Source organism: Notechis scutatus, chromosome 6 (assembly GCF_049901735.1).
Source record: "Notechis scutatus isolate UNSWTSFEM ecotype Mainland chromosome 6, rNotScu1.2, whole genome shotgun sequence".
Lineage (NCBI taxonomy): Eukaryota > Metazoa > Chordata > Lepidosauria > Squamata > Elapidae > Notechis > Notechis scutatus.
Genome location: NC_142014.1, coordinates 6,202,802 through 6,224,698, shown reverse-complemented (window position 1 = coordinate 6,224,698; position 21,897 = coordinate 6,202,802). Strand labels below are relative to the sequence as shown.

Genomic DNA, 21,897 nt, shown 5'->3' with positions numbered 1-21,897 from the left:
TTGCAGGACCCTTCCAGGGCCACACTTTCCTAGTGGACTCTTATTCTAAGTGGGTGGAGCTGACCCTCCTGCACACGATCACATCTGAAGCCATTATCAAGGCGCTAGATCACTTTTTGGCAACCCATGGATTCCCCGACATCCAGGTCTGCAATTCACCGCGGCTAATTTTAAGCTGTTCTTGGCTAGAAGGGGTATAAGGCACGCGCTCATCGCTCCTTATCATCCGGCTTCAAATGGCCAAGCAAAGAGAGCTGTGAGGGCGGCCAAAGAAGTCCTGGGGCGGTTAGAGGGCAAAGACTGGCATTCTAAATTAGCAAAGTACTTACTGATGCAGCATATTACCCCCAGTATAGTAACCAATTGCTCCCCAGCAGAGTTGTTAATGGGACAAAAGCTTAGGAACAACCTGGACAGGCTCCACTCTAGTTATGCCCCTACCATTCCATTAGAATCATTCAGAAAGGTGAGGTCTTTCCAGGTTGAGGACTTAGTATACGCCAGAAATTTTCTAGGTAATCCTTTGTGGCTACCAGGCAAAATATTAGCAGCTACAGGCCCGAAAACTTATAAAATAAGTTTGTCGGATGGCCGGGTATGGTGTCGACATATAGACCATTTGAGAGTGGGGTGGGGTTCCAGCAGACCCATCAGACAGCGAGCAGGCCGAGGCTCGATAATTCAAGGACGAGGAGGACGACATTCCAAGATATGAAGTAACATTCGACGAGCCGCAACAAGAAGCTGACCTACCATTTGAAGTTTCCCTGTGCGAGTCCAAGTCAGCCACGGAGAAGGGTCCAACACTGCCCCTGTTGGCGACTGCTGATCCTGCAATTGATCCTCCCCCATCAGTGGTACAGGCTGAACTGCATAGGTTGAGGCGAGCTAGGCAACGCCCCACTTACCTAAATGACTATGCGTGCGCCTAATTGGTGGGGAGGAGTGTTACATTCAATGTAGCCTCCCATCAGGGTCTGCTCTATGAGCAGGAGCCGGAGACTGTTCCTATTGGCTGAGCCATCTGACAGCAAATGCTATAAAAGGGAGCTGTTGGACGGCGTCAGCTGTTGCCTGCTGCCCATCAGCTGATCCTCTCACTCAGCAGCTACCACAGCAACCTGTTGCTTAATCAATAAACTAGTTAACTTTAGAGATTGTGGAACTTGTCCTTGCCTTCACAAAAGTAGGAAGTCATCTACGTCCTGCATTTGGGGGGGGGGCTTCCCTTGTGGAAGGTTGCTAGCCATCCTCTTGCTTCTCCCTCCAATCTCTCAGAAATGGCGCTCACCATGGCTCTAGGGGAGGGGTGGAGGTGTCAATAGCATTCTAGGTGGATCTCAACTGAGTCAAGGAATAAAGCTAGCTAGTCTGGGTCCCCATCAAATTTCTCCCTGAATTGGGGAGGTTCATTGAGCACTGTTCCTCCCTCCTCCTGTCCCCCTGTGTAATCCTGCGCTCGAGGTGGCTGGCCTTCTTCCCTGGCTCTACTTCGCACAGGAGGAGGGGGCTGCCTGTTGCATGGAGGAGGCACTGGCTGTAGCTTCTGACTCCTTTTCCTTCTGGTGGGTGAAGAAGGAGGGCTGTAGCCTCTCCTGCTACTCCTCACTTTAAAGGGCTTGGTAAAAACTCCCCTCTGGTTTGGGCAGCATGATGGGCCATCATCCCGGTCAAATTCCTCCCCCAGTTGCTCCATGGGTCTTCCCTGGGATTCCATCAGGAAATTTGGGGCCCTGGCCTATGCCCAGTCCCACATCCAATCCACTCTTCCCAGTTCACTCAAGGGCCTTCTCCCATTTTGGGCCTGGGGATGGGGAAACTCAGCCTCAGAGGCTTTAGGAATTTTCTTTTCCCCCCAGTACTTATCTGGGTTTCTTTCTTCCCCGCGAGCCGGTCCCTTTGCTTCAGAATTCAAGGAAGGCTGATCTCCAGCTTTAATTATCAGCTTATGTTTGCTTCTGGATGGAGGCCAAGTCTATTTCTCCTCCTGATAACTCGATCTCTGCCATGGCTGCCTGAATTTCTCTCCACGTACCCCAGATGTCGGGCAGCGATCGGAGAGGCCGGGACCCAGGACTCCAGTCGCTGATTTATTGTGAGTGTCAGCTGGATGTCAGGGTTCTGACAATCCAGCCCATTTGAATCACGAGTCTCTAGCCACATCTCTCAGAGTTTTAAAAAAATCATTTATTAGGAGTGAACTTGTCGGCATTACCTGGGTGCAGCCGACACTGAGTCACATCATTCATCTCACCCTGGTCTTCCCCCACCCCCTGGATGTATATTTTCCAATGGGACACATCCATAGCCCAGAGTCATCAATCATGCTCTCCAGTAATAATCTTGTGCGCCAGAAGCTTCGGCCACCTAGCAATTATCTATGAAAATATTTGAGGTATGCATTACTCCCCCCCCCTCCCTTTCTGCTGACAACTCTTAAAAAACCAGAGAAATATTTTTGAGTTGACATCTTATTTAATTTCCCTACTTTTCTCTTTTCTTCTATTCCTTTCCTTCTTTGGCCTCGTGTGATTTTCTGTCAGATAGTATTAATTGTCCAAATCCAAATTGATCCACTGTGTTTTCTCCAATCTTTTGAATCCTCAGTCCAATAACCAATTTTGATAGTGTTTAATTGCTATCAATTTAGTTTGTCTTTAAAATCTTCAAAAAGGAAGTGAAACTCACTTAGTAATTCAAAATATCCAAATCATCTTCTGAGATAAAATCAAGGTCATACACTTTAATTAGAGGGTCTCATGCTATAGTACCCTTCTTCTTCCAGTAGATGGCAGTCCTTCCAAGTTCCAACATTAAACCATATATCAAAAACAGCTGATTTTTGGATAAATCTTGGTGGTTTAGGAATACAAATATAACAGGTAGTTCCTCCCAAGGATCACCTTTCAGCTATTTTCCAGGTTTTTTATATTTTAAAGTTTCTTTTAAGCATTTTTTGCCTCTTAAAATAATGTTAGTTTTTAAGTGAGTAATTCCAGCGTTTCGAAAGTGTTATTTTGCTGCTGTTTAAAAATTCTTGTGAACCTCTCTTTTCCTAGATACTCTTTTGGGGTTAAAATAAAAAGAATTCTTCTCACCCAGTTCACATACAGTTCACCAAAGTCCGCTCCTGCACTGTGCTTAAATGGTTGTCATCTCTCCCACCTTCATGGAAGCCATCTTGGACTGCCTCTTCTCCTTGCCATGGCATAGATTGGAAAAAGCCCTGGGGTTCAACAGGAGATTGCGATCTCTCCTGCTACCTCACAGGAACCCACAAACAGGGAGAGAAGCAGCATAGGAACGGAGGTGACCATTCTCTATGACTAATATTGGCTGGGAGGCTCCTCCTCTCTTGTTTCTATCTGGTTGAAGTATTGTAATATCATGTCATTTAATTTCTTGAGATTGTCAATGTTCCTTCTTTGTAGTATTATTTTTCTTGAAGCTTCATCCATCTTCTCTCCAGTGTGTACTGTTACAAAAAGAAGAAACAAAAAGAAAAAGAGAAGAAAGAAAGAAATGTTTAAACAAATCTTGCTGTGTTAAATTCCATGCAGAGGTGGTATTCAGCCGGTTCGCAGCGGTTCTGGCGACCTGGAAGCAAGAATTTGGCATCGGTCACAGAACTGGTAGCGACTTCTGGCTGGCCATGCCCCCGAACCAGTTCCCCTGTCGCTCAGTTGCCCCACCCACCTGATGCTTGCTTGCTCGCGCAGCTCACCTGCCCACCGCTTGCCGTGCCCAGTCACTCCTCCCTTCCTATGTGGCACGCTATGTGGCAAGCCCCTCGTGGCTTGCCTAACCTGACCTCCCCATGTGGTGCCTCGCCCCAGCTGAGCAGCCCTGATCTGCCTGCCCTACTAACAGGTAAGCCTGCATCATGCTAGGGCCTCACCCATCTCCCGGGCCTTTTTGGGCCTCCCCCCCACTGCCCAGGGCCTTTCCGGGCCTCCCACCACCACCTGGGACTTTCCGGGCAGGAGGAGGCCAAGTTGGGGCATCTTTTTCAGGCCAGTCCAGGCAGGGGGGACAGTAGCGGCTGCAGCGTGGCTATGGGAAGCAGCCCCAGGAGTTCCCAGAAAGGCTTTCCGTTCGCTTTCTCCCTGCCTTTCAGGGCTCCTCCACCGCTGTCTCCGCTGCCCCATCAGCCTGAGCCCCAGCACAGCAGAGAAAGCAAATGGAAAGCCCCCGCCCAACTTTCCCAGTGCCATTTTGGTTGTAAGAAAGAAAGAGAGAGGAGAGGGAGAGAAAAGAGCCCAAACAAAGCTGCCACCCTCCGCATCTCGAAAGACTCTGAACAGGTTGATCGAGGAGAAGCCAGGGCGCTTGGTGCTGTAGTTGCCGCCATGCCATTGAGTGGCTGAGAAGGAGGGAAAGGGAGGAAAACACACACGCACACACACATGCGCGCACGCACACGCACACCGAGCCCTCTTTCCTCAAACTTGGATGGGATTTGAATCAGTTTCTTTTTCAGTTCTCTCTCAGTTGGAATTAGGAAAATAGGAAGCGTCACACCATTTTATTTCAATTATATGTGAATCTTTTTCCAGGTACAATTAAAGATAATTTATATGACTAAAAGCTGTAAACAGCTTGGGATCAAAGAACGAAACTGACTATATACTTCAGTGGTTCCCAAAGTGGGTGGTCTTTCTGCCTGCTTGCCTGCCTGCCTGCCTGCCTGCCTGCCTACCTGTCTCTCTATCCATCCATCCATCCATCCATGTTCGAAGCGCCGGCCCCACAAGCACATCGGGAAAGTAGAACAAAGCCAGTCTCGGAGGGAGGGAGGGAGAGAGAGAGAGAGAGAGAGAGCAAGAGAGAGAGAGAGAGCTGATGCATCAGATTGAAATGAGGCCTAGTTTAGACTGAGGCCCTTTTCCACATTGAAACATCTTTGGCTTCTATTAAAGGTTTTGTGGACGAACCATGGTCAGGGCTATCAGGAAGCTCTCACATTTTGTTGAGGCTTTAAACAGGATCCATTGGACCAGATCTCCACCCTAAAAATTACTTTTCCCAATGTATAACAGTGCCAATTCTGAAGAAGACAAAACCAAAATGTATTGGTAAATTACAAGAACACACACACACACACACACACTCCCTTCTAACCTTGCTGGAGCAGGTGATTGGACTAGAATAGATATCTCATCTTTCTCCTCCTTCCCTCCCTCCTTTATTTCTTTTTCTTTCTGTCCCTTCCTTCCATCTCCCCCTTTCTTTGTCTGTCCCTTTTTCTTTCTTTCCCTTTTCTCTTTCTTTTCTCTTTCTCTCTCGCTTTCTTTTCTCTCTCTCTCTTTCCCTCTCTCAGGCTCACCCCATTGACTTGGTGCACTGCTCTGCTCGGACTTGCTTGGGCAGGTCCCTCCGGTGCAGCGGGCTCAATGGGGTGGACCTGTGGGGCCGGCACCTAGAACGCAGCAGTGGCAGCACATTTGAAAAGTAGAGCAAAGCCAGAGGTTGGTAATTTTTGCTGCAAAGAATCACAAAAGCTTCTGGGTTGTGCACAAAAAAGGACACACATGTCAATGCAATTCAGCAACATAAAATAAAGAGATACAAATAAAAATCAACAAGAATCCTCAAAGCATCTCTGATTAGATTCTATTCACTACTAGAATCTAATCAGAGATGCTTTGCCGATTCTAGTCCAATGACCTGCTCCAGGCAGGGTTGGAAGGGAATGTGTGTGTATGTGTGTGCATGGCTGTCAAAACTCCAAAAGCAGGTCAAGTAGCTCTGGAGAGGCCAGTCATAAATTAGAACACTTGTAAACAACTGGCCATTAAGTGAGGACCACTTGTATTTGGTTTGCCAGTCACCTGGCCACACCCACCCAGTCACATGACCACCAAACCACACCTAGCCGGTCACGTGACCAGCAAGCCATGCCCACCCAGTCACATGACCAGCAAGCCACGTCCACCCAGTCACATGACCAGCAAGCCACGCCCACCCAGTCACATGACCAGCAAGCCACGTCCACCCAGTCACATGACCAGCAAGCCACGTCCACCCAGTCACATGACCAGCAAGCCATGCCCACCCAGTCACATGACCAGCAAGCCACGCCCACCCAGTCACATGACCAGCAAGCCACGCCCACCCAGTCACATGACCAGCAAGCCACACCCTCAAATTAGGCCATGCCCACATAAATTTGAATCCCAACCCTGGGTGGGGGGCACTGAGGATGAGTTTGTAGTACCAAGGGGGCGATGGACTGAAAAAGTTTGGGAACCACTGATCTACATATAAATGTTCCTATTTCTTAAGATGTGCTAGAGAGTTAGGGTTTCTGCTTCTCTCCTTTAGAGAAATGATGCTTCTCCCTGAAATCAAACCAGCATCCACACAGAACTGGGATTCTCCCATGTTATAGAATTCTTTACTGTCCAAAATTTGGTCAATAGTTCATTTATAGCAGGGGTGTCCAACCTTGGCAACTTTAAGACTTGTGGACTTCAACTCCCAGAATTCCTCAGCCAGCTTTGAAGTCCACAAGTCTTAAAGTTGCCAAGGTTGGACACCCCTGATTTATAGCTTTCAAATATAATGATAAGTAAATTTAACAAGCATTTTTCATATTTTCAAAATTGTTTTAAATTATTGCAAATGCTTGAATGTTTTTTGTTAAACACTTTAAATGATTTGTGGTAGAAAATCAGGATTTTCATAAACAAACAAACAAACAAATAAACAAATAAAATAGTATTACTAGAAGGAAGGTTAATAAAATTATTGTATATTACCAAAATTATATCACTCCAGCTGTAAAACAAATGAATACTGAGTCAGTAAAATATTTTTTAAATTTCTGTTGGTTTAAAACTCCTGAATATACACATCACTGTTAAAGGGCATACTGTCAGCATGCAATATGCATTTATTTGTTTATGTTGTGTTTATGAAGAGAACATGCTATAAGCATTCTAGCTTAGTCATCCATTACCATCAATATCTTAAAAATTAAGGTGTAATTACTTACCTATTAAGATTATTACAAAGGAAACAAGTGCCAGACTGACAATTAAAATGATGATTAATGTGACAAAGTACCAGCTTTGACATCTTATGCCGCTTTGCATTATTGGACACCCATTACTATCTATGTTGTCTTCGCAGACCACTATGAAACAAAAATTAAATTCTAAGTTAAAGTCTTATAATGGACATTAAGAATAAATATTATAAATTGTTCTAATTCCATAGAATAAATAAATCATATTTGTTGAATTTAATCCAATGCTTCCTCTCTTACAAGACTGTCAGCCAAATAAACTAAAGATGTAAATCTTGTAACATTTTATAAATATTATAATTCTACACCAGAAGAACTTGTTTATTTCACAATTATATAAAGTACATATAGGAAATGTGGATAGAAAACATGGGATATATGCACACAATCACTCTGTGCTACAGCCTATTCACTGAAACAGTTTATCAAAAAGTTTGAAAGAAATCAGTTAATCTGTATTGAGAAGAACACAGGCTATCTACCAGGCAGTGTTTATGAAAATTACTCTTTTAACTACTGCTGCAAATCAGATCCATGAATAGCAGTATATCCAGTAGTGGGATTCAAATAATGTTAACAACTAGTTCTCTGCCCTAACAACCATTTTAAGTATAAAAAACGATACACTGAAAGGGTTAGGGTTAGGTTTAGAGCCTGAATGTTAGGGCTGTGAGGTGACCTGAATGTCGAGAACCGGGGTAGAGGCAAGCAGAGGCTGCCTCTTTTCTGTCCCTGGATCGGGGAATCTAGTGGGCGGGCGGGGGTGAGGATTGGCTGGAGCCTCAACCATTAGCTTCTCTCTCTCTCACCCTCACCCCAAAGCAACCTCCAGAAGCAGCCTGCACTGCCCCGCAGTCTTTGCTGGCTTTCTCTTCCTTTGGAGAAGAGCTGGAAAGAAAGCTGGTCATCCTGAGATGTCCCACTCTGGGATGCAATTCAGATTTCACTGAGTGGGGGAGGAAGGCTTTGGAAACTGCCTTTTCATTTACATTCATCATCAATATTGTAATCCGTCTCTTCATTTTTCAAACAAATTATTTGTATTTGCCACAATTAGCCTCCTTGAATTGCCCATGGGAAGGCATGGTATGAATTCTGCACATAAGCTGCAGAAATAGATGCTTGCACCCTCAAAGCTCGTAACACTTCCTCGCTCGGGCGTACCACTGCTTTACTGGTGTGCTCAACTTCAACTTCCACTCAGCTAGACTCTTCAGCTGCAGAGGACTACAGTTCCCATCACCTTCAGGAAGCCTGGGTGATGGAAACCTTAGGCCAGGCGCCTCACAGCTGAAGCAATCCGGCTCAGAATCTGGTTGGCTGTTGCGGGAGGCTCATCCTGCATGTGCGGTGGAGCTGGAAGACGGGGATGGGCTCTGTTAGGGATAACATTGTTTACCCTAACTGGTTTGGGTAAAAATAATAAATATGGTATCATGGTTTGTTAGTTAAAGTGTGTGTAACTTTAACAGCAAGAATGTAATTAAGGGTGTGGTTGTAAAAGCACTATATAAGAAGCGAGGCAATTCCAGCTCTCTCTCTCTGTCTTACTGATCACTAATTACTGGATGGATTGATGACTGCGTTCTTGCCGAAGAAGGAGTGTTTTATTTTCTCAACGGAGAGAAGATAAAGATTGGATTTATTGTAAGTGAACTGACATTGGCTATACAACACGGACTTTGCAAATAGAGTATCCCCGACAAGAATTGACTAAAATTGATATATGACTAATGGACCGTTTATATGACTATGCTATAATTCTTAAATGGAATAAACAATATTTTTGATAGCACAAGCGTATCTGTATTTTTACTGCGTGTTAACTAGTCTTCCTATCTGACTTCGCTGTACATTCTGTTTAGTTTGTTTTCCTTAACACCCGTTGGGGAATCCAGGCTTAACAGGCTCCAAGATTAGATTAGATTAGATTAGAATAACTTTATTGTCACTTTGAATGTATACTAATTAGTATACATGAAAATGAAATTTTGTAACTTGCATATCTATCTATCTATCTATCTATCTATCTATCTATCTATCTATCTATCTATCTATCTATCATCTATCTATCTATCTATCATTCCAGACACTGAATCTAGTTTATTTACCATTCTTACAAGTGATACACAGCACTATCACGTGACCTTTACTATCTCTCCTATGGTAATATAAACCTTCTGTTTTTTCCTATTTCAGCAAAATGATTTATGATTGGGATTGGGAACTTAGTTTTAGGATAAGTTGAGGGAATTGGATATTTTTAGTTTTGAGAAAAGACAATGGGGAATATGAACATAATTTCTGACTATCAGGAACTTATTAGACAGAAGAAGCTCAAAACCCAATTATTAAAACAAGATTGACCTTTGCTGAATGTGTCAAATTGCAGGCTGGCAACTATCTGTCAGGGAATATACTACATAAGAAGTAGACTCGGTCTAAACAGTCAGGCTATTTATAATGAGATATTGAAAACTGTTGCTGAAATTTATATGCAGTATACAGAAATATGTACTTTAACTAATAGGGTTCCTCTAAAGTTGCTACCTTCTACTTCTTTTTACAGATATAAATAAACTATTAGAGCAAGAAAGGACAACCTGTGGCCTCCAAAACCATTTTAATGTTTGTGGGGAAAACAGGAAACCATCTTGAGCTAATATACTGTACATACACAGATTGACAAGACAGAGATATTGGCAGGATAAAAACAATAAAAGCCCCTGACTGCAGTTACTGAAAACTGATTTTTGCATTTTTGAGACAAGAATTGAAAATAGCAACATATTTCTTAAAATAGATTTTTGTATCTAATAAGGGAGAGAGGAGACAACAGAAAGAATGGAGGAAAAGATAGAACAGACAAATCAGCAAATAAAGCAAGAAGACAAGAAGGAGAAACAATAAAGATAATAATGACTGATGAAATAAATAAAGGGAAAAGTACTTTAAGACAGTGGCCCCCAACCTTTTTTTAAGAGATTTAAAAATGGAAGCAGATAAGCAGGAAGATACTTTCGAAAAGGAGATAGGGGTTTGAGCAGACACTCTGGAGTCCTGGCAGCATACGAGGATAGAGATGGGAGAAATATTTAGACTAAATAGTAAAGATGTAGATAGAGACAAAGATCCAAGAGAGGAGTATGAGAGGCAAGCTAAAAAAGGAATAAGAATTGAAGTATTAAAACAGACAAGATATGATGGATAGAAAGGAAATATCTTTTAATATAATGATGGCCTGATTAAAAACTAGAATACAGGTAGAAATAAGAATACACACTTTTATATAAAGCAATAGCTAGATGGAAAGATTAGACATTGAAAGATGGTATTATTATGTATGTATGGTGATGGCACTAGAATGGAGCATTGAAATATGAAATAACTAAATAATGAAGGATTATATCTCAATATAAGCATGTGTATTAACATTAGGATTTGGCGGACTTCCGGTTTGAGCTTCTTCAGCGACAGACCAAAACCTCGTCTCTGTGAGGCTTCGATCCGTGTGTGCCGCTGGAGCGCCCCGAGCCGGCTGATTTCGGGGCTAAGCCACCCCATAGAGGTGGTGAAGAGGGGGGAGACTGCCAGCAGGGTTGAGGAGAGCCGCATCTCTCCTCCCCAGCTGGCTATTACTCCCTTTCCCGAAGGCGGTTGCAGCGGTGGTCAGAAATGGCCACCACAAAGAAGAACCCGACCAGAAAAGAATGTGCAGGAGGAAGATAAGAAGAGAAAGTTTTGGTTGACCGGGTCAAACAGCAAAAGCAACAAATAAGGTACCCTGGAATTGAAACTGTTAAAAAACAATAACATTGTTCCCTAAGAAGATTTTTAAGCTGCGAAGGAGAGAGAAAAGGGAAAAGATTTGGTTTTCTCCTTTTCCTATACTGACAGCTAAGAGACTTAAGCAAGAAATTGGAAAAAAATCCACTTTGACATCAATAGGCATTTAATGCTGAAAATAAAAAGTCAAAGGGATAATAAAGATTTCTGAATAATTAAAAGCTTTTGAAAACAGGAAAGGAGAGAGGAAGAATAAAAGGGCAGGATCTGGAAGGGAGGAGACTGCCTGGAATTAAAAAAGAACTTATAGCAAAATCTCAACAAGACTTCCAAAAGATACATTCTAACTGAAATATCACAACAAAAACCCCAGGAAGAGAAAGTTGAAAAAGAAATAAGAAGATATAACTCGGGACTATCTGGATTACTTGATGATTTCTGGATTCTTGGTTATTGCTTTGAATGATTAAAATCAATCGGGTGGTTGTTTAAAACTGTTTAAAATGGCTCCACTTTTAGAAGAACTGAAAATGGAACTTAAAAAGTACAAAGAAGATGCACAAGAAGGGAGAGGTTCTTTTGGCTTCGTATTTCAGTTTTTAGAAATGGAGATTTGGAATTATGAGAAACAACAAGAAATGCCTGCAGAACAGGAAGATTGCGACAAAGAAGAAGCCACCTTTAATGAACAAGTAATCTTAGATGGGGGGGGGGAAGGAAAGTGGGGAAAGAGAATGGAAAGTTTAAGATTGGGAAAAACAACTCCCCCCAAAAATAGAGTGAAAAATAAGTATAAAATCAGAAAGCAACAGAAGAGGGAAATGCAGAAGAGAGAATTAGAACTAGAGAGACAAGGGAGTAAAAAGGGGAGAAGATTAGAGGGAAGAAAGAAAGGAAAAGAAGTTATAAAGGACAGAAGCAAAACATAGAGAAACAGGGCCTATTTAGAGATAATGGGTGAAAACTTAATGGAAAAAGGGATTCTGCAAAGGTACATAAGATAGTATGGTTATATTGGAAGCAGAAATAATTTTAGAAAATATGAAACAATGTCTGATTAAAATGTCTGATAAAATAGCTATTGTAATTCAGTGGAATGCTTGTCAATAAATAAATGTAACAAAAGGTATATTTAATGATTTATAAAACATATGTGAAGAGAAATAAGGGAAACATTAATTATGGAGATTATATGTGTTTTTAAGGAAATATGATATTTAATTGAAAAGAAGTGTTAAAGATGATGATTTTAATGATTATTAATGATAGAACTGAACTGTATTATAAGAATGTGTATTATAAGAATGTACCAAGCAGAATTCGATTGGAAGTTATGTATTATGTATTATATTGAAGGTCATAAACTTAAGGTATATATTGAAGTTTAAATAAGAGTTGAATGGATGTAATTAAAAGATATAAAGGTGTCATACTCCAATTAGTAACTACAGGAGAAAATTTGTTTAATGAGAAAAGATAATATGAAATTGAAACAGAACAGACAAAAGTATAAATATAATGATTTGAATTGAGATGAGATTCAAAATAAAATTGAAAAAATTAAAAGAGGGGGAAAACTATATAGAAAATGTAAAATAGTATAAGATATGGAATAGAATACAAAACGGAGCATGAAATTGAGTTTTGTGTCTGTATAAAGAAATTCAACCCAGGACCATGCTATTTTCAAAAAAGATGTTTTATTTGTATTTTGTTTTTGTGAAAACCCAAAAAAAACTTTATTTAAAAAAAATTAGGATTTGTAATGATGGTCTGATTAGAAGCTAGAATAGAGGTAGAAATAAGCAATAGGGGGAATATTAGCATACACAGTTTATATAACAGAATAAAACTAATAATTAGATGAAAAGATTAGAGGTTGAAAGATGTCATTACTATGCATTCTCAAATAATGTGATTGGCATTAAAATGGCACATTGAAACATTGAATAACTATGAACAAAACAAACTGGTGTATTAATACTAGGATTATGTAAATTTTACAAATATTATTAACATTATTATTGCTATTTGGTTCAAAATGAATGATACCCTGATGCCACACTGTTTGTGTATGTTGATGTATGTTTAACATTAAAAATTAAAAAAGGAAAAAAAGAATTGCACATGTGGAGTGCCAATTTACTCCTTATCTGCCAGTTCCTACTCCCTCTCAGCTTTGTGCATCCTCAATCATTACAACTGTCTCAAAAGGGTTTCTAATGTGCAGAGTTTGGATATGCAATACAGTATGGGTTTTTTCTTAGGGCGAAATCCGCCATTGGTACTAGTTAAGGATGCAACAGAGTTGGAATATGTTTTTCCTGGGTATAAACTCTGTTCTAGCCACCCATTAAATAGTAAACTAATCCACTATATTTTAGTGTAGTGTGGCATAGAACTAGAAACTGATTTCCTAATAATTTCACTAAGCTCCATTTAGTCCATCATTTGGTGATGGCTGTTGAGGTAATTCCCTGTTAGGAGAATGAGTGCATACAGGGAGACATATTTGGGAGTAGTGTTTGAATAATACACACACAGCACACAGATACACTGTTCAGTAAATGTAGGTTTTTACTGTCGGTAAAGGTTTAAGCAAAGTTCAAAATAAGCAGTCATTTACAGGTAAGATCAGTCAGTTTTCAGTCCAGGGATAATCCAAATATCAAATTCCAGTATCAAAAACAGTTCAGTAACAGACTTACATCAAATCCAAGAATAGCAGTCAATAGAGGAATGGCAAAACTCTCCAACAGAAGGAAACAGAGACTCACTGAGACTTCTTCTGAGACTAAGACTAAGACTAAACAACCCAGGTTTCTGGCTCCATCTTATGGCCATTTGAGAAACCACACCCAATTACACTTTTAGGATTCTCTTAAAGAGACAATATTAAAATGTCTATCCTGGTTTATATATTTCCAACCCAAATAGCTGTTAGGTGACTTATATTCCTAACAATGGCCAATGAGATGTGGGGGAAGGAGGGTTAGGAAATGGCATGGAGACATAACTCTCCTGCAGGTGTACTTCTGCATTTGGTATTTGCAGACCTAGTGCAGAAGTTCAGTCTGGCAGCAAAAATTCAGGATCGGGGCAGGGGAAAACCCTGGTCTCACATACAGGGAAGGATTTTTGCTGCCAAACTGTTTACCTTTCTTTAAAGTTTACTTGATGCAGAATGCGGATCCTTCACAGTGGGCATCAAGTAAACTTTAAAGAAAGTTAAACAGTTTGGCAGTGAAAATCCAGGAGCAGGGGGAAAAAACCTGTTTTTTTGAGACTAGCATGCATTCACATGTCTCCAACCCTCTTGCTTGCTGCAAAGGTAGATTGCAGCAAACACGCTAGTCTGGCCATTTGGGAGCCAGTTCGCCAAACTCAACAAAAAATTAGGTATTGGTTCTGCCAAACTGGTGAAAACCAGCTGAATCCCACCACTGAGTATATCTGATATATCACAATAGGAAAGTGAATCTCATCAAGAATATGAATTCCAGCATGCCAGTCCTTATTTCAATCTTTTGTTAACTTTCTGAGCAGTTCAGAGAACTGATTGTTGGAAGAAATCTTTTGTTTTTACTTTACAGGACTAATCCTGTAAAGAAGGCAGGAAAGAAGCATTCTGGTGTTGTTTCTAGCCTAATCTTTATTTCCCTGCTTACAGAAACTGGCTTTCCTTAACTCTTATTACATTGTAACAGCTAAATGTTCTTGGCAGTATGCCCAGACTTAACTGTCACCTGAGCTTCTCCAGAGTTTTTGTTTGTTTGCTGGTACTTTGCTTTGCTTTATTAGGGGCTTGATTTCCTACAGGGGAAGGGTTGTTTTAAGCTTTTTACACTGCTGTTGGGAAGAAATACTCCCCTGTTGGAGTTCTTCCAGCCAGGATGCAACGATCAGTGCTTTGAAGAAATAATCGAATAATGAAGCATACAGTAGCTGCTGGAAAGAAGCATTTAATGACAAGGAACCAAGATGAGTGACATTCAGCAAGGCTTCTTGGCTAGCTAGAAAGATTGACATTCAAATGTGAGTTTATATACCCTTCTCAGTTTGGGTCTAAAACTGTTTTTTGCTGAAGTTTAATTCTGTGGTTGGTGATGCTTAATCCTGTGTTAATTGATGGGATAATTTTCCCTATTTAGCTTTGTTTGGAAGGCAAAAGGTTAATCTCTGTTCCTGAAAAGCAGGGTTGAGAAATCTGGCTAGTTCCTGTGTCTATTTGTTCTGGTAATTGGTTTAACAAGCAACAGCTACTGTGTTTGCTCTTTTGCTACATTGTAGCACTAATTGCATTCTTTGTTAGTTAGGCTTATATCAAGTGTTTACACTTGAGCTTGCCTGGGGTGTGAGTTCTGGCAATGAGCCAGACAAGGCTTTGGTTTTAGTTTTAAAAGGATTTAAACTGTTGTGATTTAATTATTTGTATTATGTTTGAATTTTTTCCTGCTTCATGGCAGGAGGGAGAGTGTCTTCCTTCACTGCTTTAGTGGTTCCGGACACTGTCCTTTTAGGGTATACTTCCAAGAGGCAGGATGCAACTTGGTACTGGACGACATCTTTCCTTAAATCTGGATGATTTCCTTAGGATATCTTGTGAGGTGAGACCAGCTGGTATCTTTAAGTGGTGCAAATGGATCTAAGGATTGCTTCTCCTAGGCGTGCTCTTTCTGGAGAGCTTAAATGACTCTCTGCTAAAGGGTTTCACTTTATGAGCAAGAGTTGGCTGCTGATAGTTCTCATTGCATTTTAACTATTTTAATTCCTCAAGGTGCTCTGGCACCCTGCCTGATTTGTAACTCCGGCTTGCAGGTATTTCTAATCTAATGATTGGTATTTAGGGCAGCTTTTTTCAAGGAAAGAAGCTTTTTGTATTTTTGTACAGGTAATCCTTGATTTACAACAGTTCATTTAGTGAGCATTCAAAGTTACAATGGCACTGAAAAAAGTGACATGACCGTTTTTCACACTTACAACTGTTGCAGCATTACCATGGTCACAAGAGGTGAAGTGCCCCTCGATGTGAGTAACATGGAGTTGGCCATGCCTACCCAGTCACATTACCACCCAGCCATGCCTACCCAGCTGGTCATTAGGGCAGAGAACTGGTTATTAAATTATTTAAATCCCACCACTGAATGCAAGAGATAAATATACAGATTAAAGGTTATTTGACTTATAGTAAATAAAAAATAATAGTTGCCAAACAGGATCAAAAACACATGTATAGTATAAATACCAACCAATCTTTTAAAATAAGTTTATACAGTATTACTTTTACTCTATTAATGAATAATTGTTTAAAAATTACAATCTTTATTTCTTTTTTTAAAAAACAAGTTTTATTTTCAAAACAAACAATACATAGATACACATAAAACAAAACATAAAAGCATAAAAATCTCTTATCTGAAAGTTGCTTAGTCCCGGTTAAAACTCTTGGTACAGACACAAATTCAAATTCATATTCATTTTACATACCATTTCATATCTTATTAACATTTTCAGTTTTCTATGTCTTCTCCTCTCCTTTAAATTTTCTCAATTTTATTTTCTTTTATTTATCTCCTCTCAATTCATATCATAATATTTATTATTCTTTGTCTGTTCTATTCCAGCCAACCCTTTATTTTTCTTCTTTAAAAAAGAAAACTTCTCCTGTACACTATATGGAGTATGATGCCTTTATCTCTTTCCCCTATATTTATAATACTTAATATAAAACACATGACATATATTGGGATTCTGTCTGATACATTCTAAAATTATACTATATTATCAAAAATAGTACAAATCTATTCATTAGTATTGATATTCATTCATATCTTAAACATTTAACTCATTACTTTTCAATTAAATCACATACTTTTATAGGAGCCCTATTTTCCATAATTATATATTATATCCCTCATCATATATTATAACTCATTATTTCATTAAAATGTTCCTCCTTCTTCTACTTCATATTAACAATCATTTATATCTTAAACATTTTATCCATTTCAATTAAATATCATACCTTTGTGGGAACACTTATACTTTCCAAAGATTATTACCCCCCCCACATCACAATCTTGAATCATGTTTCATTACAGTACTCCCTTTTTCTTAACCAAAAATTTCACTAATTTATGTTAAACATTTTATCACATTTTAAGTTACATATTGTTTCTAATTTTCTATGTTTACTTCTAAATACAAGTATAGAAATGCAGTCTTATGTACCTTTCTAGAATCCCTTAAACCATAAAGCTTATCCATTATCTCTAAAAAAAATTTGCCTCTTAACATCTTGCTCCCCACCATTAGGACTTTTCATCCCTTCCTTTCTTTCTTGTTTCTTCTTCTCCTTGTCCTCTTTAACCCTTGTCTCTCCACCTCCCTTTTATTCTGCTTTCCTCCTTTCTGTTGTTTCTTAACATAATGTCCCCTTTTCGCCTTATTCTTCTCTTTTTGGGCTGTTTTCCCAGATCTTAAAGACCTTTTTCCCTTTTTCTCTTGCTTTTTCCCTTCTCCAGTCAAAGTAATTTGTTCATCAAAGATGGCTTCTCCTTCTTCTTTGTCCCCATCATCCTCATTCTGCTTCACATAAATATAAACCGCCATTTCTAAGTATTGAAAAATAGTGCCAAGACCATCTTCCCTCCTTGTTTTTCTCTTTCAAATTTTTGATATATAAGTTTCAATTCATCCATAGATGATGCCATTGTGTAGAGAAAAAAGTTTTTCCAAACAACCACCCAGATGATTTAATCAGAAGTAATTTCCAAAGGTTTCAAAGACACCAAACAATCCAAACAGCTTTTCTTTTGCCTTCTTCTTTCTTCCTTTCTCTTTCTGGGGTTGCACACCTTTTCAATTTTTGGGTTTAACCTTTGCAGTCGCCTCTCCTTATTTTCAGCTCTTTTTTTTTCCTCCCTTCCACACCAAGGCCCTTCCTTTAGAGAAAGAGGAACGAAACTTCCCCTTTAGACAGCGACCCACAGGGTCTACTAGCAGCCCCAGGTCCAGGTCCTTTCCCCGCCTTGTCCGGTTAGAGCACTCACTTTCACAGCCCTCCTCCAGCCTGCTTGCCCGGCGCCTTGCGGCGGCCACGACCCCCCCCCTGAGAAAAGGGGAGCTGGGAGGGGTTCACCCCCAACCCCTTGCTGGATCCCCTGTCTTCAGCTGCCTCTTGGGCAGCACCCCAGACCAAATGACGGGACTTGGGTGAGCCGGACGGGTCGAACCCTGCCACACCGACCCAATCTTTATTTCTGTAGCCTAAAATATTTAGCCATGGTTTGCTATAAACTTTGAATGAAATATTTTAAACTATGAAAAATTCATATTGATTAAAGCTATAATACATATATAGTGTATTATACCCTCTACTCTATGAAGAAGTTAATTTTAACTCAATAAACCCAAATGTGCTGAAATCTTCAAAGGATGGAAAATGGTTGTCCAGAAATTATTAACCCACAATTTCCAGCAGCTCTGACCTGCATGGTCAATGATGTTATTGGAAATTCCAATTCAGCATCATCCAGAAGACCAGGAGTTTCTTGTTCTTGTTTAATTATTTATTCTATTCATTTTTCTAAACCATTCAGAGAACATATTTATCTTGTTAAATGCCATCAAGTAAACAGTATACATAAATCTGGAAAACTGTTAACAAAATATTGTGTAGCATACATACTTGGGAGCTGAGTTTGAACTGCAGAAATATGTTCATTTAAATTGTTCAGTGAATCAACAGCATAAAGTTTCCCTTCTTCATGTGAATTTTTAAAGACACTTTCAGATGAACTCTCCATGATACCTATGAAATGATAACAGACTTTATTTAAAATGAGAAAAAAAAAAGATTGTTCGATTTTTGTAGTTGTTGTAGTCAAGCATGCTCAAGATGAGGGATAGGAACATGTCCTAGTCATGCAGCATAAGATATATGTAAATATGTAAATGTGAATGATCATATACAAACTTTCCAAATGGCCTGAATTCCTTAAATCTATTATTTCCCCACATCTATACTGCTCAGCTGCAAAATTTTGTTGAGTTACACTGCTTACTCAGCCTATGCTATACGAATACTATATATGAATTTTATTTACTGCTACTTCTTGATTCATCGATTGCTTATTTGCCATCAGTTTTAGAACTTAAACACAGACCACTTTTAATTTCAATTAAACATTCAATTCTTTAGTGAAAGCTGTAGAAACAGGATTCTTTCAAACATCATGACATCATAAAACCCAGAAAACTTCATTCTGCTCCAAATATTGATGGCTGTAATGAGAGGCTGCAATTATAAAGAACGGGCCATGCTGATTAGAAAATTATATATGCAACATTGATTAAATACAGATTAAATTCAGAACAGATGGGTTACTGTTCCTTTGGGAAAATTTGATGTGTTGGAAAGGAATAACATCCAATAGCCATGTCGTTGTTGCTATTTTGGGATTGTCCCTTTGGAAGCCGTTCAGGATAAGCTCAATATCTAGGTCAGACTGCATTTGAAAACATGTTCTGTAATCCTCTGAATCTATACCACCAGTATTGAGCTTATTTGATACTTTAAAGGTGGGTACTCTATTTTTCCCTAAATGCATGAAACAAAAATTAGGAAATAGGATGTTACTTAAATCTAACTCAAATATATTTATCTAATATAAATATATGGTGATTTATTTTAAATATCATTTGAAATACCCAAAACTTGCAATCCCATTATACATTTATGATTCTTGAACAATTAAAAACATAATGCTATATCCATTTTTTACTTTCAGACTGACCAGAGGAAATGGAAACTTTCTTTACAGAGGACTCAGGACTAATTATTTAAGTTACCACTATCATATGTCACATCAATAACTTTAATATGCAAAAGCTATCAATAAATACATCAATAAATACTTACTTCAGTTAATGAAAGAATAAATTCTTAACACATTTAAAGGCTTAGAGAACTGAATATTACTCACAACTAAACCATCCTCAATTAATCTTATATTTTCTTTCACAATAAAATGCTGGAAAAATGCATATATCAGCAATGTTGTTTCTTTGTCTTCTCCAGATCCACTTGAATGTGTTAATGAGAGCCACAAGCTCAGCTCTGAAGCAGAATGTTGTTGCCATCTATATTTAGTATTCGTTTCTGCAAAGCTGTCAGGTTTCAAATACTTGATTGGATGTGGTAAATTAAAAGCCAACTTGTAGAAAACACTCTTAATTTTACCACATTTGCAAATGCGTGGATGTTCTTCACTTTATATTATCCTCTTCTTCATTACAGTCAGGTTTCTGAAAACCAGCAGAACATTATCAGGATGGGAACTAAATGGTTCTCTAGGGGGGAAATATTTTCAGAGGGCAGGTATGCAACACATAAGAAGGTTCCCTAAGTCCCAATATAGACTGCATTATTTCATCAAACCCACTTGAAACATGCCAACTCTTCCTGAGCTTACTAAATAGTCTGTGGTTATAGGAGATGAGGGTCCCTCTAATAATCTATGCCATAAAGAGCATCCCAAAATAATTGTTTCCCTTAAAACGGTTCTGTATTTTTTGTGTGCCTGTTTTTGTGTGCCTTAACTCCCTTCCCAAGAAAGTAAAACTCTTGAAATGAGTCACATTTCAAAAGGAACTTTTACTGAGAGATAGTGATTGCAGAAAAGCCAGGCAGTCTGAGAATCAGGCGCAAAGCGTAAAGCTAATTTTCCCTTTCAGCCCCCACCCAAATACACAGTGCCCATAATTAGTCAATGATTTGCTGCAAAGGTGTTTTGACTTCATTGAGGCAGCATGGTGGAGAAGATGACATCCTTGGACCATGGCGGTCTTGAACACTCAGCACAAACCAGTCAGGAAGGGTCGGTGGAAATTGTATGAACCTCTCCTCCCTCAAGCTCCCAAGCAATTACAGCAAAAGTAAAAGTATGGAAACTATTTCTAATGCCTCCCCTCTCCTGTCCAGCATGGCAACGCTCTGACAGGGACCTGACATACTGCCCCTCTAGAAGAAGGAGATCTGCATCTGCAAAAGGAAAAGGCAAAAACAAACAAGGAAAATATGGTCATTTCAGTTTGTTAGGATATTGGGTGTGGAAGCATTTAAGCAATGTAAAGACATGAGATTTACCAACCCACTCACTTTGAGAACCCAGGAAATCCTTCCATGCCACTAGGTATTGAACCAGTGGTGTATTCACCTGGTTCACACCAGTTCAGGCGAACCAGTAGCAAGAATTTGGTGTGGGTCGCCAAACCGGTAGCGACTTCTGGCTGGCCATGCCCCCAAACTGGTCGCCCGGTCCCCCGATGGTCACCACTTGCTTGCTTGCTCTGCCTGGCTGCCCTCCCACCCCTCGCTTGCCCCGCCTGCATGCTCACCGCTCGCTCCACCCATCCCAAGCCCACCCCTATAAAAACACTTCTCCATGTGGCCTGATCGCTTGCGCATGCTAGTCTTCTCTGTGGCTTGCCTGCCTAAGCTGACTTGAGTTGAGTCTACTTTTCCACATTGCCTGCATTGGACCTGCCTCCTCCTGCATACAGTACCAGGCGAACACTGACTCGCTAGCCCCTGCCATCTGGCCCCAGGCTTCCAAAACCAGGGGCCACTTCTTCCCACCACCTGGGCTCAACCCTGGGCTTCCGAAAGCCTCCAGCAGCTGGGGCCTACAGGCCATGGCCTGGTGTAGCTGCCCAAGCCACCGGGGGTCCCTTGTGGGACAGTTGCTAGTCATTGCGGCTGTCCAACCCAGGCGCTGGGCTTCAGAATGCCCCTGGAGCTTCTTGCCAGCTGTGGCCACTACCCTTTGCTGCTGCTCTTGCCTTGCTTGTACTGCCCGTCTCTGCATCCAGCTCATTGGCGATCAACTGATTCTACCTGCCTGCTTTCTTCAATTGGATAAGTAAGCGTCCTTTTTTTTCATGATTTAAACCAAGGGTCTCCAAACTTGGCAAGTTTAAGACTTGTGGACTTCAACTCCCAGAATTCCTGAGCTAACATGACTGGAGGAGGAATTCAGGGAGTTGAAGTCCACAAGTCTTAAAGCTGTCAGATTTGA

At 40.2% G+C, this 21,897-nt stretch overlaps 2 protein-coding genes across 3 annotated transcripts in view; both read right to left on the bottom strand.

The window, feature by feature from the left end:
- Positions 1-2,336, bottom strand: part of LOC148130107 (uncharacterized) — a 75,545-nt gene extending 73,209 nt beyond the window's left edge. Inside the window, exon 1 of the mRNA XM_087969300.1 lies at positions 754-2,336. Within this exon, the coding sequence (XP_087825426.1) occupies positions 754-852 (99 nt within the window). The 5' untranslated portion in view covers positions 853-2,336. The remainder of the gene's footprint in view (positions 1-753) is intronic.
- A 119-nt stretch (positions 2,337-2,455) lies between these two features.
- LSMEM1 (leucine rich single-pass membrane protein 1) lies at positions 2,456-20,119 on the bottom strand. Of its 2 annotated transcripts, none has more exons than XM_087969304.1 (4): positions 19,740-20,119; positions 18,507-18,629; positions 6,998-7,138; positions 2,456-3,475 (listed from the first exon to the last, which is right to left on the bottom strand). In XM_087969304.1, the coding sequence occupies exons 2-4, from the start codon at positions 18,622-18,624 to the stop codon at positions 3,327-3,329; spliced, it is 408 nt and encodes a 135-aa protein (XP_087825430.1). In that variant the 5' UTR covers positions 18,625-18,629; positions 19,740-20,119; the 3' UTR covers positions 2,456-3,326. The 2 variants fall into 2 exon arrangements, with proteins under 2 accessions (XP_087825430.1, XP_026524799.2); XM_026669014.2 differs by having other exon boundaries at positions 19,804-20,116.
- Positions 20,120-21,897: the final 1,778 nt, after the last annotated feature.

Coding starts and splice junctions, on each gene's coding strand:
- LSMEM1 (XM_087969304.1), bottom strand. CDS start 18,624: ATGGAGAGTTCATCTGAAAGTGTCTTTAAAAATTCACATGAAGAAGGG. Junction 7,139..18,506: donor AGTTCAAACTCAGCTCCCAA/GTATGTATGCTA, acceptor TTTGTTTCATAG/TGGTCTGCGAAGACAACATA. Junction 3,476..6,997: donor CTTTGTAATAATCTTAATAG/GTAAGTAATTAC, acceptor TTTTTGTAACAG/TACACACTGGAGAGAAGATG.